Source organism: Dicentrarchus labrax, unplaced genomic scaffold (genome assembly GCF_905237075.1).
Source record: "Dicentrarchus labrax unplaced genomic scaffold, dlabrax2021, whole genome shotgun sequence".
Taxonomy (NCBI): domain Eukaryota; kingdom Metazoa; phylum Chordata; class Actinopteri; family Moronidae; genus Dicentrarchus; species Dicentrarchus labrax.
The window spans coordinates 25,065,070-25,079,111 of NW_026136714.1; the positions used below are offsets into that span (position 1 = coordinate 25,065,070).

At 41.7% G+C, this 14,042-nt stretch overlaps 3 protein-coding genes across 3 annotated transcripts in view; 2 read left to right on the forward strand and 1 right to left on the reverse strand.

Annotated features, from left to right (window-relative positions):
• The window catches only part of ogfod2 (2-oxoglutarate and iron-dependent oxygenase domain containing 2), a 239,773-nt gene that overhangs the window by 5,863 nt on the left and 219,868 nt on the right, over positions 1-14,042 (reverse strand). The window lies entirely within an intron of this gene.
• On the forward strand, positions 244-5,097 carry zgc:113436 (uncharacterized protein LOC503528 homolog). The gene is made up of 8 exons (XM_051422079.1): positions 244-591; positions 1,178-1,371; positions 1,461-1,572; positions 1,677-1,815; positions 2,067-2,121; positions 2,222-2,479; positions 2,561-2,677; positions 4,504-5,097. Exons 1-8 carry the CDS (start codon positions 423-425, stop codon positions 4,759-4,761), a joined length of 1,302 nt encoding a protein of 433 aa, XP_051278039.1. The 5' UTR covers positions 244-422; the 3' UTR covers positions 4,762-5,097.
• abcb9 (ATP-binding cassette, sub-family B (MDR/TAP), member 9) lies at positions 5,232-13,620 on the forward strand. The gene is made up of 12 exons (XM_051422071.1): positions 5,232-6,554; positions 6,719-7,398; positions 8,481-8,595; positions 8,898-9,028; positions 9,151-9,356; positions 10,165-10,362; positions 10,454-10,582; positions 10,666-10,854; positions 11,048-11,221; positions 11,653-11,812; positions 12,331-12,467; positions 12,638-13,620. The coding sequence occupies exons 2-12, from the start codon at positions 6,720-6,722 to the stop codon at positions 12,956-12,958; spliced, it is 2,439 nt and encodes an 812-aa protein (XP_051278031.1). The 5' UTR covers positions 5,232-6,554; position 6,719; the 3' UTR covers positions 12,959-13,620.

A 14,042-nucleotide genomic window follows, 5' to 3' on the forward strand; every position in this document is an offset into this window, starting at 1 on the left:
CTTTCCAGTAAGCCAACGTACACAATTTACTCGGTTTGACCTGAATGCAATGGAAGTTTAATTAGTCATTAATAATTAACACATGTGTTTACCCTACTATTTAATATCCAAATGGCTGCTGTGAAAAGGGTCTATTGCCCTTTTATTTTTTAAAGCAGGGCTGAGAGGAAGTACCGCTCGTTGTCAACAAGGGGGCGCTAATACAAAAGAACTGGATACCAACCGCATAAATACTAAAGTAGAAGAAGAGAAAGGAGCCAAGCACACGCTGGGTGTCTTCGTCCTGTTGTGATGTTGTTGTTGTGATGTTGTTGTGGAATATGTGTCTCCGTGCTAGCTGCTAGCTGCTAAATATGCCGACTGACAACCAGCACATTAGTGTTTACTGAGGCGCCGTCCGTTGTGCTCATTCGTTAGCGGAAATGTTAAGCGTGGAGTCGCTGCAAGTGGCTGAGGAGGAGGTGGTTGAATCCAGCTCCAATAAACTCGGTGACATTTACAATTTCGTGGCTAAAGGCTGTTTTCCTCAGACGGTGAATCCTTTACGAAAGAAGAATCTCAAAAGATACGCCCAGAAGTTTATCATTGATGGTAAGGCTTTTTTAAAACCTTCATTTAAAGGGGACAACCACTCAGAATGCATCGCTTTCCTCTAGCTCCGCTAAACGTCTGTTGGCACCACGAACCTCCATTCAAAAAAACATCAAATTTAAAATGACCAAAAGTGTGTATCTTGTAGGACATAACATAAGATATAATACGAATCTATAGAAGTCTGCAGATAATTCGGCTCTCTAACTGAGTGTTTAACTATAACCAGCACTGTGTTTTCAAGTGTATCTCAACCTCTGAAACTGGCTGTAGGTGCTTGCTGATAAAGTTATAAATGACTGTGTGCTCCTTTGCACTTCTTATCTAAGCTGACATTGTCTGGAGGTGGTGTTTGGTAGATAGTGTTCGCTAAACTGAGGCGTGGACCTCAACTGCTTCCATCAGGGCCCAGTAATGTTGATGTGTTCTCAATCCCTTACAGCAACAATAAGTACCATTTTTCTGAATGAAGTATGGTGTGCCGTTCTCTCTGTACGCCACACGTATTCAGCAACTTCTTATTCAGAATACCAAAGGTGTGTCAAAGCATGCCCCCCCCCCTTCCTCATTCATATCTTCATTTAAGAGGGCAAGCTGTACTATGTGGGACCCAAGAAGGAAGAGAAGAGGGAGGTGGTCATCGAGGCTGACAGGAAGAGGCAGATTTTTCTCGACTGCCACTTTAATGACATCGGCCATCACCTGGGCCAAAAGAAGACCGTCCAAAGGATCCAGAGCAAATACTACTGGCTGGGCATCATCAAGGACGTGGTGGATTGGGTACACGCATTTGAATGTCTGTTTTCTGTTATCATCACTGGGACATAAGGATAATACTGTCTAACCTTCATCATAACTGTTTGTTTCAGATAAAAGTGTGCGAGACCTGTCAGCTCACAGAGAGGAATAAAAACCTGGCAAGGATTGTCCGGCCTATAAAAGTGGATGCACCTTGGGATATTGTTGGGGTTGACATTATAGGTTATTGCCTCAGTTAATGTCATCAAATGATTTTTATTTTTCAGCTTTTTCATTTCCTTCCTCACTTTAAGACCTCCTTTCTCTTCTTCTCTTGTGTTCTCCAGGACCTTTCCCAGAGACCCAGCAAGGCAATACCAGCCTTATAGTCCTCATTGATTACTTTAGTAAATGGCCAGAAGCTTTTCCGGTGCAGAAGACTGATGCCCTCTCTGTTGCGAGATGTATTTCGAAATGCATATACAGGTAAAAACATTTCACTAAATCTGAGTTTGAAACAAGGGTTTTATCAATATAATCTATTGATGTAATTTGCCAGATCATTTATTGTTTTTGACTCTAAATAATTGAATTTAATTCATGCCACTATTTGCCTCCAAATGTTATTGAAAGACCACCATTGGCATGCTGGAATTTTATTCTGACCCATGTTAAGACCAACAAAATGAGAACATTTTAACCTGAAACTGAACTAATTCTGCTCTCTCTTTGATCAGGTTTGGTGCCCCTAAAACAGTAGTGTGTACACAGAATACTGACTTCTGTGATGAGGTGAGACATGAGTTGCAAAGTGTATTCAAATTGAAAGTATGAGAGATGGGATAGCGCTGCTGTGGGTGAGTTTTATCAGTGCCGTGCTGGTGTCTTCCAGGTGACGAAGCTGCTGTGCAACAAGTGGAGCATCGTGCAGAAGGTTTCTGCTCTGGACCAACCTCAGCTCAACCCGCTCCACGACTGCACGAGTCCTTTACTGAAGGAAGCTGTGGTGCAGATGGTAACGGAGAAGCAGGCTGCATGGGACGACTTCCTGGACCCTGTGCTGTTTCTGTTCAGGACGTCCGTGAGCCCCACGACCAAGTTCACCCCTTATTCCCTCATGTTCAACAGGAAAGCTAATTTACCAAATGAGGTCCGGACTCTGTCATTGTCAAGAAAATATCCTAACTGTGTAGTTTGTTTCTGCTTACTTATTTTCTTCCCTTCCCTCCAGACTACACTGAGCGTGCTGAATTATGACAACCAAGAGCAAGATATGTATTCCTCAAAGGAGAAGGCCTCGACATATATGACCATAATGCAGGAGCAGCAGAACTCTGTGAAGCAGCTGGTAATTCACATTGTTTTTTCTTGCACTGTCACAGTGGATGCTGGTGGTGGAACTTGTTTGTCACATGACACTGCTCTGTGGGGGTATTAGGGGGGTACCTCTTGAAAGAAGTATTTATTCATTTTTTTTAGTTTATAACCACTTGAAAATAAGAATGTATCAGTACTGGTGCTCCAGTGAAGGAAAGTCGCCACAGACACAAGCTTTAAAAACTCTACAGTACATTCTCTCCTGTTGAATGTAACCTTCATTTATATGTAAAAGTCCCACACTCAAGCTTTAAAGGCCCAAATTCATGTCGTTGTTGTTTTGTCATATATGTTTTGTCATATATGTTATCAAACAGTTGCCCATATATACATCAGGCAGAATTGGGGTCATATTTCTGGTCAACTGATGGATACAAGTCCAATTTTCACACCCATTTTAGCTCTGTTTTGGTCTCTGGCTCATTGGCTGGTGAATGCTACGCTATGTTCTCCGACTTGTCGATTGACTTTGTCTGTCTGTTAGGTGCTGGAGAGGAGGTACAGTTTTTTTGTCGAAACTGAAAACAGCTGTTAGCTTGTGGGTAGGGGTGGGCGATATGGTCAAAAATAATATTGTTATTTTGGCGATAACGATAATCAGTCGATATCCTTTAAAATGTGATTGGAATTGTCTGAGTTTGGGCTTGTGTCCACCAAACGCGTTTTTAGTGCTGAGAGCGCTCAAAAACTCATTTTCCGAGCGCCCAGCGGTGTTAGAAGTTGAACAGATTTCAACTTGAAGTGCTCTGAGTACTGCTAAACTGTTGCAAGGAGGATGCTTGCGAGAGGTCATGTGATCACGTCATGTAATCACGTAGGCCCACTAGTCGTGTGACTGAATCCTGCCATGCTGTAGAGAGTGTTGCTGCACCGTGTATTAAGTGGATGTGAGGAGTTTCCACGTGCGTTTCAATAATGATAATAATAATAAAAAATAATAGTTTCAACAATGACGATATTATCGCAAACGATATATACCGCCCACCTCTACTCGTGGGCCAGAATACCACAACATCGAGCTTAAAAAACTGTAGAACTGAGGCGGTTCTGCAGTGTTTGCTAATAACACTTTGTGGGTTCATCACCCTAAACGACACCTTTCACATTACACATAAATAATTTTATTCTTTGTCGATATGAATAAAATATTAAGTGCAGCTTTAAAAGTTTTTGTTAATTTACTGATTGACCACAGCTGATAGTGTCATTTGTGAATCAACCAATATAAAGGGCTATAATCGTTGAAAAGAATGAGTTAGCCTGAAATAGTATTGTCCCTGCAAAGCCTCTGAATTCTTTCTTCTGATTGGCCCAAACTGTGCCTGTTTCATGATGCATCATGTATGTTTTTTTTTATGTCCTCCAGACATGGTACATAATGTGTATCATGACATGTCAGACATGATGTTGTCATGTTTTATGCACCATTGTTGTAAACGCAGGTTGTTACATGAAACTTGATTCTTACGCCTCAGGTTCTTGTCACAGACACTCTGTATTAATTATTTAAAGGCAGAGCGAGAGCAGCAGTGATTGATCGAGCTAGAGGGCGAATGAAGAGAGGCAGCACCGTTGGCAAAAACAAAGCAGTGAATCAGAGAAATAAAACGTTATTTTCTGATTGTTTCACCGTAGTTACGTTCTAAAGCACAAACAAAAACACAGCCACACCTCCGCACAACCCTGTGGGAAGGAGACACATTGCCGGATTTTGTGGGAATGCACTCGGAGCCACACAGGGCAGGGTCTCTTTTACATCCCTTCTGTTTTGTCTAAATGTGTGTGTTCCACTTCCAGGTGATAACCAATATGAACGCAGCCTACAAACAAGAGAAGAAGAAGAACGCCAAACGGAAGTCACATAACATGCCCTCGATGACCTTCAAAAACGCAGATCCTCTGTTTGGCGAAGGAGACTCGCCCTCCCCGAAAAAACTGAAAGAGAGTTTATATTTGTCTTTTCCTGTTGAGACGGTGCTGGCCACCGAGCAGAGCAGCTCAGAGGACATAAAGACCGAGTTAGCGTTTCACTTAGCCGAGTCTGACGTCCACTGAGGAGGACCGTGTGAAAAGACTGCAGAGGAGACACATCAGTGGAGCTAACTGAAGACTTTGAGAGAAAAGTAGGAAATCCAGACTTTGGTGAAAGGAGCGTGATCAGCTGATGAGTTAATGTTTCTGAATCTCACACTTCCAAACAGCATCAAATGGCCAAAGAAATGGCAGTACAAATCAAACCCACGTGAATTGTTGAACCTTTTCCCTACAAAAAAAAAAAAACATTGTTTCCCTTGAAAATGATGTTAACTTATTTGTTTTTCACTTTGTCGTACAATAGATTTTTAAGCTATAATTTAAAATAAAGGTATTGTTTCGTTTTTATATTCATTACATGATGGGAAGTGAGGTATTGCTCGTGAGTATTTCTAAGTGTCATTAAGAGGAGTCTCTTTAAAAAATGGATACATACCAGTACATACCAGTATAGACAAATTGAGTCTATATATTGCGTAGTGATTTATATTTGTGGACAAACCTTTGCACATTGTAGAAACTAAACACCAAAAGTTTTAACAAGCTAATACATTTAGAATATACCTAGAATTTGTTAAATAAATGATTAAGAGGCATTTGCAATAATGGAGTTTCCAAATGTTTGTTAAAATAGCTTCTTTAGTTAGATTTTAGTTGATCCATCCTCAATATAAAAATACTTGCAGCCTTGATATGCCCTTTAGGTCAAATAAAATACATACTACAGATATAAATCAGAAATAATGTAAATATCACTTGTATGCAGTACTTTTAGACACCGTTCATAAATTAGCTGTTGTAGGAACTTAAAATATTATTTTTAGCATCCTTTAATGAAACTATCATAAGAAATATAACTTTGATCCACTATTATAACAGGTTTAAAACAATTCTAGTTTATTTGAGTCACTTTGACTAGAAGTCCTCTCATTACACTGTGGGGATCACTGGCCAATTCAACATAATTGTGTCATTTTTAACCCGCAGCTCTTGAACACTCACTAAAATACCTGGTGGGAGGAGCCACGTGACGTTCACTTCCGCAACAACTGAGGTCAGAGAGGTAGAACAAAACATGGGGGGCGAGGTATCACTTTGGATCCTTTCCGTGCTTTTAAACAATTTCGGAGTGCGGCTCTTGAATTGTGGGAGACTGTATGGCTGTTTGAATGGGTCCGGGGCCGCAGAGAGACACGAGAGCTTGCTGACTTTAATTCAGTTATCGACCAGGTACTTTAATAAGACTCATTTACACTACAGCACAGACTAACATATCGAGTAGATACATTTAAGTCCAAAAAAGATGTGGCCATATCAAATTATGATACCTGTCGCTGTTTTCAGATACCTGCAAAGTCTGAATCCTCTTTAACATAGACGATCTTCGATACCGGTGTCCACTTCAGTCAATGCCGCTTCATTCCCTCAAACCTAACTTACCTCAGTTAGACGTGGGCGAGGTCTATTACCAAGTACCATATTTGCACTACTGTATAATTTATTATGAATAGAGTGAGACTACAGTAATTTAATGAATGTTCCCGCGGACACCTGGCTGGATTTAATAACATGGAAGACTTTGAAACCTGACGCAACAACACAGCTCACCACCTGCTAATAGCTAACTTAGGTAGGTTAGCAATGTATAACGTAGTGGAAAGTACTTAGACTGATGTTGCAACCGGATGCAACCTTGCTGGACAATCATACAGTGCGGGGACAGCCTATAAGTTACTGTTTAGTAGGGCCACCTCATATTTCCCCTTGTAGCTACGAGCCGCAGAAGACAGGAAGTAACTTCCTTCAAAATAAAAGTAAGTGTAAAGAAATAACTAAAATATTTGGTGGTCATTTCTGCTAAATTCTGAGTCATCTTAAAATATTTATAATCTTGTATCTGAATATAAATACGTTTTACCTGTGACAGTTTAACACTGTTACTTGGAATAACTCTGTGTATCTCTGTCCTGATAATCAGCATGGGCATCAAAGTAGCTGTGAGCTGCACTGTGTTGTACATCCTACTGGATGTGGTTGTCACCACCGTCCTATACACACACGGATCGCAGGTGAGCATATTTAAAAAGGATGCCCTCAACTTTAACATCCTCCAGTCAGCGTTGGACGTCTGGGGGACTGTCCTGCTCAGAGTCTCCCTCCTGCTGGGAGCCTCCATAGGGGTGTTGTGGAATAGAGAAGACGGTCCACCGAGGGTCGCTAAGCTCACCACCCTCATTCTCTTCATCTGTCTGATCATCATCACCTTCACCCTGACCAAGCTGCTGATGCTGTCCGAGCTGGGGCCTTTGAGCCACCAGCCCTGGATCCTGAGCTTGATATGTTGGACTTGTGCCTCCTCTCTGGGTGTCATGCTGCTCTGGTGGCTGCTGGGGAAGGAGTCCATCTCTCCGAGCAGTCATAACAGCAGCAGCAGCGGAGGTGGAAGGGGCTCTGAAGACACTGAAAAGCTGGTGGAGGCAGCTGGTGAGGAGGAGGACGAGCAGGAGGTTGGGTGTGAGAGAAAGAAGAGGAAGGAGGAGGGAAGCCAGGAGAAGGAGACCGGCTCTGGGGCAACACTGGGGCGTCTCCTGACCTACTGCAAAAAGGATGGTGGAGTGCTGTCTGTAGCCATCCTCTTTCTCCTCATCTCTGCTGTGTGTGAGTGTCCTTGACATAGTAATAAACCAGTCTGACACTGTTTATCCTTCGTGTTACAAAGGATTGCAACACTCATGTGAAAGGGTCTTTTTATGGCTATTGTATTTACAGTGTGTAGGTTATGACACCAGATTACACAACACTTTTAGCCTCGATCTCATGAAAAGCAACTAAGTGAAACAGTGTTAGGTTCATTTTTAAGAAATACAAGGATCTTATTTTCCTTATTTTATACCATGGACACCAACAAAAATAAAGAATTAGAGATAGGAGCAGAATTAGAAGGACCATATACAGGGTGTCTATGCTGTCTGTGTTTGCTGTAACAACTACAAAACAAAACCTACAGGAAACCAACACATATTTTCCTTCATATCCTTTGTACTTTTTTACAGTTATACTTGTCAGTATAGATGTAAAATAGCTCTTAAATTGCATTCATAATGGTCTAAAGAGACCTTAAAAGTTTTAAATTTAACCAGTTGAAGCCTGCGCAATCCCTCCTATAGCACCTTGAAGATGCAGTACATTTATGTAAGTTTTTCAGGTCGTAGTAAAGACCCTCTTAACAGGCACTATTCTGCCAATTACTTTCTCAATTAATTATTTGGTCAATTAAATATCAGAAAATGAAGAACAACGTCCATCAAAATATCCCAGAGCCTGAGGGGACCTTTCAAGAATTGTATTGTTTTCTTTGACTTACAGTCCTAAACTCAAAGGTATTTAGTTTATTGTCACATAAGACAAAGACAAGCAACAAACCCTGAGAACTGAGAAGCTGGAATCAGAGAATCTTAAAATTACCAAAACAATTGATTAACAAAACAGTTGACAATTAATTTTTTATTGATCAACTAACTGATAAATTGATTTATTATTTCAGCTCAGCTCTTCATGTAATTTTACTCTATTTCTGAAGTTATTTTGTAAACAAATGTTTCATTATTGTCCACACTTTCACTAAGGATCTTAATCATTGATGACATTCATTACACATATGAAAAGTCCAGTTCGACTAAGACCCAAAAGTATGTGCACAGCCCTTACGTTCTGGTTCTCTCTCTCTCTTTTACCTGCAGGTGAGGCCTTCATTCCTTACTACTACGGGAAAGCCATAGACAGCATTGTGGTTCACCAGAGCATGGAGTACTTTGCTAAGCCTGTGATCATGGTGTCAGTACTGGCCTTAGCCAGGTGAGTACCTCCAGGTGGTCTTCTGGTGGTGAAACCAGCGGTGAGGGTGGGTGTATGGGTTGGGCGTATAACATGAGCATTTGTTTATATGAAGTGTTGCTAACTAGGACTGTAAGGTTTTTTTTGTTGTTTTTTTTTATTATAATGTTTGGACATATTTCCCTTGTTGGACAGTTCACGGAGATGGATGCAATCAGGAAAGAAATAGTGATGCCATAATGAGATATGACAAAGCTAGGACGTCACATGTGCAAAACCAAAAAATGCTTTAAATGCTTTACCTTTATCCCCTCACTCCTCAGCTCACTCGCGATGGGAGTACGCGGGGGAGTCTTCACCCTAACGTTTGCGAGATTAAACCTCCGGCTCAGGAACCATCTCTTCAGAACTCTGATGAGGCAGGAAATTGCCTTTTTTGATGAAAACCATACAGGTCATACAGGAACACTGTACATCCATCCCTCCATCTGTATTATTGATGTCTCCCCCTGTGTGTGGGTCTTCAACAGACAAACAGTCCTTCTGATGTTATGACATGCCTATATCACCCTGTAGGTGACATCATTTCGCGTCTGTCGGCTGACACCACCCAGGTGAGTGACCTCATCTCCCAGAATGTCAATATCTTCCTGCGGAGCACCATCAAGGGCGCCGGCTTCTTCATCTTCATGTTTGGGATGTCCTGGAAGCTCACCCTGGTGACCGTCATGGGATTCCCTTTCATCGCCCTCGTCTCTAACCTTTATGGCGAATACTACAAGGTACAGTAGTTTAGTGTCTGTGCTGATCATTTAAATTTATGTATACAAGATTTAGAACGTTAATAAAGCAGCAAACAATGGTCGCATTTGTCCCCATGGATTACGTTTCTGCCAGTGGCACCCATTGTGCCAAATATTTTCACAACTAACTCAATGAAATGTGGGTTTGTTTCGACCAAAACATAGTTGGTGATTATTGGTGAGTTTTACTTTGTTTCTGTCCAGTTTGAAGTGTATTTTACGACTTCCTGCAAGGTGAAATTACTGCTCTGGTGGGTTGTAGCACCCATTTGCTTTGGTCTGAGACGGGGTTCCAGCACCTCCTGAAAAACCTGAAAAATATCTGTTTTCCAGTCGTGGAAAGGCCTAGAAATTGATTAAAATGACCCAATATCCTGTATGTAATCTATGTAGTCCTGGGAAATCCTAATTGTAATTTAGCTCCTTGCAAAGATGGCCTACATAAACCTAGGTTTGAGGAAAACTGTAGTAAAATGTAGTCGAATACACCAGGACGTAAAGCATATGTCCCATAAATGCTGACCACCTGTAATGAACCTGCGTCACTTAAAACCCCCCCCTCACAAAACTAGGTCTATCTGTACATTTTATGACTGTTTGTGAGCAAGTGTTGTCCTGAATTGTCAAGAAAACTCCTGGTAAAGGTCCTGGAAAATGATTTCTTAAAAAGAGAGGGAACCCTATGAGATGCTGGTGCTCTAGTGCGACATCTAGTGGCAGTGCATTTCATATATAACCTTTTTATTTTGCAGAAAAAAAATTAATTCAGTTTTGTATCTTTCCCCAGAAATTAACCAAAGAGGTGCAAACAACCCTTGCGGAGGCCAATAAAGTAGCAGAAGAAACCATTTCAGCCATGAGGACAGTACGGAGCTTTGCCAACGAGCGCAGGGAGGCAGACTCCTACTACGGCAAGCTTTTGGTCATGTTCCAGCTCAACAAAAAACAAGCCCTGGCTTATGCTTGCTACATGTGGTCCAGTTGTGTGAGTATCAGCAGTCGCCCCATCAAGGGAGGATGTAAAGCTCTAAATTTGTAACAGCATGGGCATCAGTCGGGTTTGTGTGTGTTTTCAGATCTCAGAGCTCGCTTTAGAGGTTGCTATCCTGTACTATGGCGGCCACCTCGTAGTAACCAATCAGATGAGCAGTGGTGCCTTGATCTCTTTTTTCATTTACATGCTGGAATTGGGAGAGTGTCTTGAGGTACTTTATTTCATTTCTAATTTATTTCATTGTTTGTATATGAAAACACTCATCCCCTCAGTCACGTGTGGTTTGTCTTACAGAGTATAGCATCAGTATACACGGGCCTCATGCAGGGAGTTGGGGCTGCTGAGAAGGTTTTCGAGTACCTGGACAGGGAACCCAAACACCCTGCTGATGGCACAGAGGCTCCAGACACATGCACCGGCCTGGTTGAGTTTAAAGACATCACGTTTGCCTACCCTACACGCCCTGAGGCTGATATTCTCAAGGTTTGTTCTGAGGGATCATAAACTGTGTGCACCACTTTTTAAACTCCAAAACCGATCCGTTTGGCTCCAGGTAGCAGAGTCGTGGGTCAGGCCAGGTTTTACTCACTCAGATACCATTGATTACATTAGGTTAGACTGGTATATTGTATGTGTTTGCTAAAGAAATCCCTTCCTGAATTGGTGTGTTTTGTAGGGAGTGTCATTCACTCTGCGGCCCGGTGAGGTGACCGCCCTCGTGGGAACTTCAGGCAGCGGAAAGAGCTCCTGTGTGAGCCTGTTGGAAAACTTCTATCTTCCTCAGCAAGGCCAAGTGCTGCTGGATGGAAAGCCAGTGCACACCTTCCAGCATGACTACCTCCACTCCAAGGTCAGTCTACAATGTCAGTGATAACAGTTCAACATTTAGAAAAGGTCAGAACATATCCTTTAAAAGAATATGTCACTCAGTACTTTTCTTACTGAAGATGTTGATTTATAACAATAGGTCATAAATATGTTATTTCCTTTTTTAAACAGGGGCTAGTTCTCTTAAATTAACTGCAAAAGTTTGTTTTTAGCAAAAAAAATTTCATTTGTTGGGGACTATTTTCAGCCGTGGATTAATACACATTGAGTGCTCCAATCTTCCCATGTTACTTGTAATGAAGGAACATGTCAGCCAGTGACACGGTGTGGTTTTTAACAGTTTTTACAGAGGACGAAGGTATTTTGCACACTATACTTGTTACTGGGATCAGATCATTGTTGCTTAAGGTCTTTCAAACACAAAGCCATCTGTTTGTTATTTTGTTTCTGCAGGTCGCTCTGGTGGGCCAGGAGCCTGTGCTGTTTGCCCGGACGGTCGAGGAGAACATCACCTATGGCCTGACTGACACCCCAATGGAGGCTGTGACGCAGGCAGCCACCAAGGCTAATGCTCACGATTTTATCACCTCCCTCCCTAAAGGCTATGAGACGAGTAATTATTATATGTGTTCATTTCTAAGTCAGCATTGATGTATTAGTAATGAAAAAGGGAAATAAGCTGCCCAGTCAGTGATCATCATAATGGAAATAAACACTAGGAGATGATTGTCAGTATTAATGCAAGAGCAAGCATGACTTACCTAAGTCTGTTTGCTGTTAGCGTTAGATTGTAATGTGTTGCCTTGCCCCCATACCAGCACCCAATTATCCTTGAAATTAAACATTGTTCTCATCTCTCACCTCATCTCCCTGTTGTGCTTTAGTTTGAAATATTTAGTTTATTGGTGACAGGCTCAGGATTTTGGAATGACTGGAAAGATGCAGGCTTCCCATTGTCCCCTTGTTCAAGATAAAATAGGAAACCAATATAGGACTGTCCATTAGTGAGCTTGACAGCTTTTTCACGTCACTCGTGAGGATGTTCATGATTATCCTGATACTGAAAATCCACCACAGTAAACACTGTTTTTTCCACTCCATCCTTAGTTAACTCTTCCTTTTTGTTCCTAGGTGTTGGAGAAAAAGGCACCCAGTTGTCAGGGGGGCAGAAACAGAGGGTGGCCATTGCCAGAGCTCTGATCCGTAACCCTCGTGTCCTTATTCTGGATGAAGCCACCAGCGCCCTGGATGCAGAGAGTGAACACATCGTAAGTGAAAAGCTACATTTACTAAAGCCAAATGGAATCTCATATACAGGAGGCGTGCAAAAAAACCCACAGTTATCCACATAGCCCTGCGATAAATACTACATAAATGAACTTTTTAATATGACTCATCCCTCTGGTAGTTTTGTTAATCTCTGCTATATCTACTGCAGGTTCAGCAGGCTCTGAACAACATTATGCAGGAGCACACAGTGTTGGTGATCGCCCATCGGCTCAGCACGGTGGAGAAGGCCAACAACATCATCGTGATCGACAGGGGCCACGTAGCCGAGCAGGGTTCTCACAGTCAGTTGATGGCCAGCGGGGGGATTTACAGTAAACTGGTGCAGAGGCAGGTCCTAGGCATCGAGACAGGGGCGGAGGTCCTCAACCCGTCCGAAAAACTCAGCTGGAAGTCTGACGGTGGAAGGCAGCGGAGACGACAAAGCAGCAGCAGCGGCGGCAGTGACACTGAGTGCAACATGCGCTACTGAGAATGAACTGCAGTAGAAATGGAATTGGACTGCTGGATGTTTTTGTGGGTTTATGGCATTTTAGGATTTTTTGAAATTGAAACCATATGTACTGTATAAGTTATTTTGTGGAGATCACAGCTTCAGTAGTATCAAGTGTAACCGTTATCATGGAAAGAGGAGACAAAATCCTCAGAATTGACCTCAAAACACTTCTATCCATTATTAAGTGAAAAAAAAATAGTTGAATGTATCAAAAGACGGTCACTAGAATTATAACTTGAGGGGCCACCGTAATTATGTTTACTAGCAGGATTTAAGAATAGACAGCAACATGTTGCTGTTGATGAGCTTGTTTGTTTATTCTATACCTCATCATTGCAGTCTAGACAAATAAATGACTCTGTTAATGTCTTCCTCAGGATTGGTTTTTGCTTTTATATTGATTTTACAGTAGAAGATGTGGAACTTCTTTGTGTTTCATTTCAAGGCTGTTCACATATGTTATTTGTTATTCCTCAAGTAAGCACTGCAATGACTACAAAGAAGAGAACTGAATGCACTATAGAGATCTGCTGCTGTCTGTAGAGAGGACAAACCAATGAATGACACTACAGATACTTGATGTAATTGTGTAAATCACTGTAAGCAATAAACACATGCACTGAACAGTGTAAAAAATATACTGCATGTTGGCCTTTATGGAAGCAAACATGTTGGATTAACACCAAATGCTGCATTTAATGTCTCCTCGTAAACCCCCCTTTCAAATTTTACACGATGTACACAGATTGTGAAACTGGTAGTATTTTAAAAGGTGTTTTCTCTAGCAGCATATCTTTACCATTTGTCATTTTGTCATTGCATAATGCAGATAATGTCTACATTCTTTTAAACCAGAAGCTAGGTGTGAGGTGAGGATTCTTCAGGAGATGTTCTGGTTGCTATTAAGCTAAGCATTACTTTAAAGAAAAGATGGAACACCACAAACATTGTATACAAAATATACACGCATATGTATTTATATATTAGGGATATATATTAGGTCTCCATCACTGAGGCCGATGCAATACGTATCGCGATGCACTGCCAACGATGCCACACA

Bases quoted from the DNA above. Each gene is read 5' to 3' on its own strand.
- zgc:113436 (XM_051422079.1), top strand. From the start codon at position 423: ATGTTAAGCGTGGAGTCGCTGCAAGTGGCTGAGGAGGAGGTGGTTGAA. The intron at 1,573-1,676 runs GTTATTGCCTCA...TGTGTTCTCCAG, and splicing joins TGTTGGGGTTGACATTATAG to GACCTTTCCCAGAGACCCAG. The intron at 2,678-4,503 runs GTAATTCACATT...TTCCACTTCCAG, and splicing joins AGAACTCTGTGAAGCAGCTG to GTGATAACCAATATGAACGC.
- abcb9 (XM_051422071.1), top strand. From the start codon at position 6,720: ATGGGCATCAAAGTAGCTGTGAGCTGCACTGTGTTGTACATCCTACTG. The intron at 7,399-8,480 runs GTGAGTGTCCTT...TTTTACCTGCAG, and splicing joins TCTCCTCATCTCTGCTGTGT to GTGAGGCCTTCATTCCTTAC. The intron at 9,357-10,164 runs GTACAGTAGTTT...ATCTTTCCCCAG, and splicing joins TTTATGGCGAATACTACAAG to AAATTAACCAAAGAGGTGCA.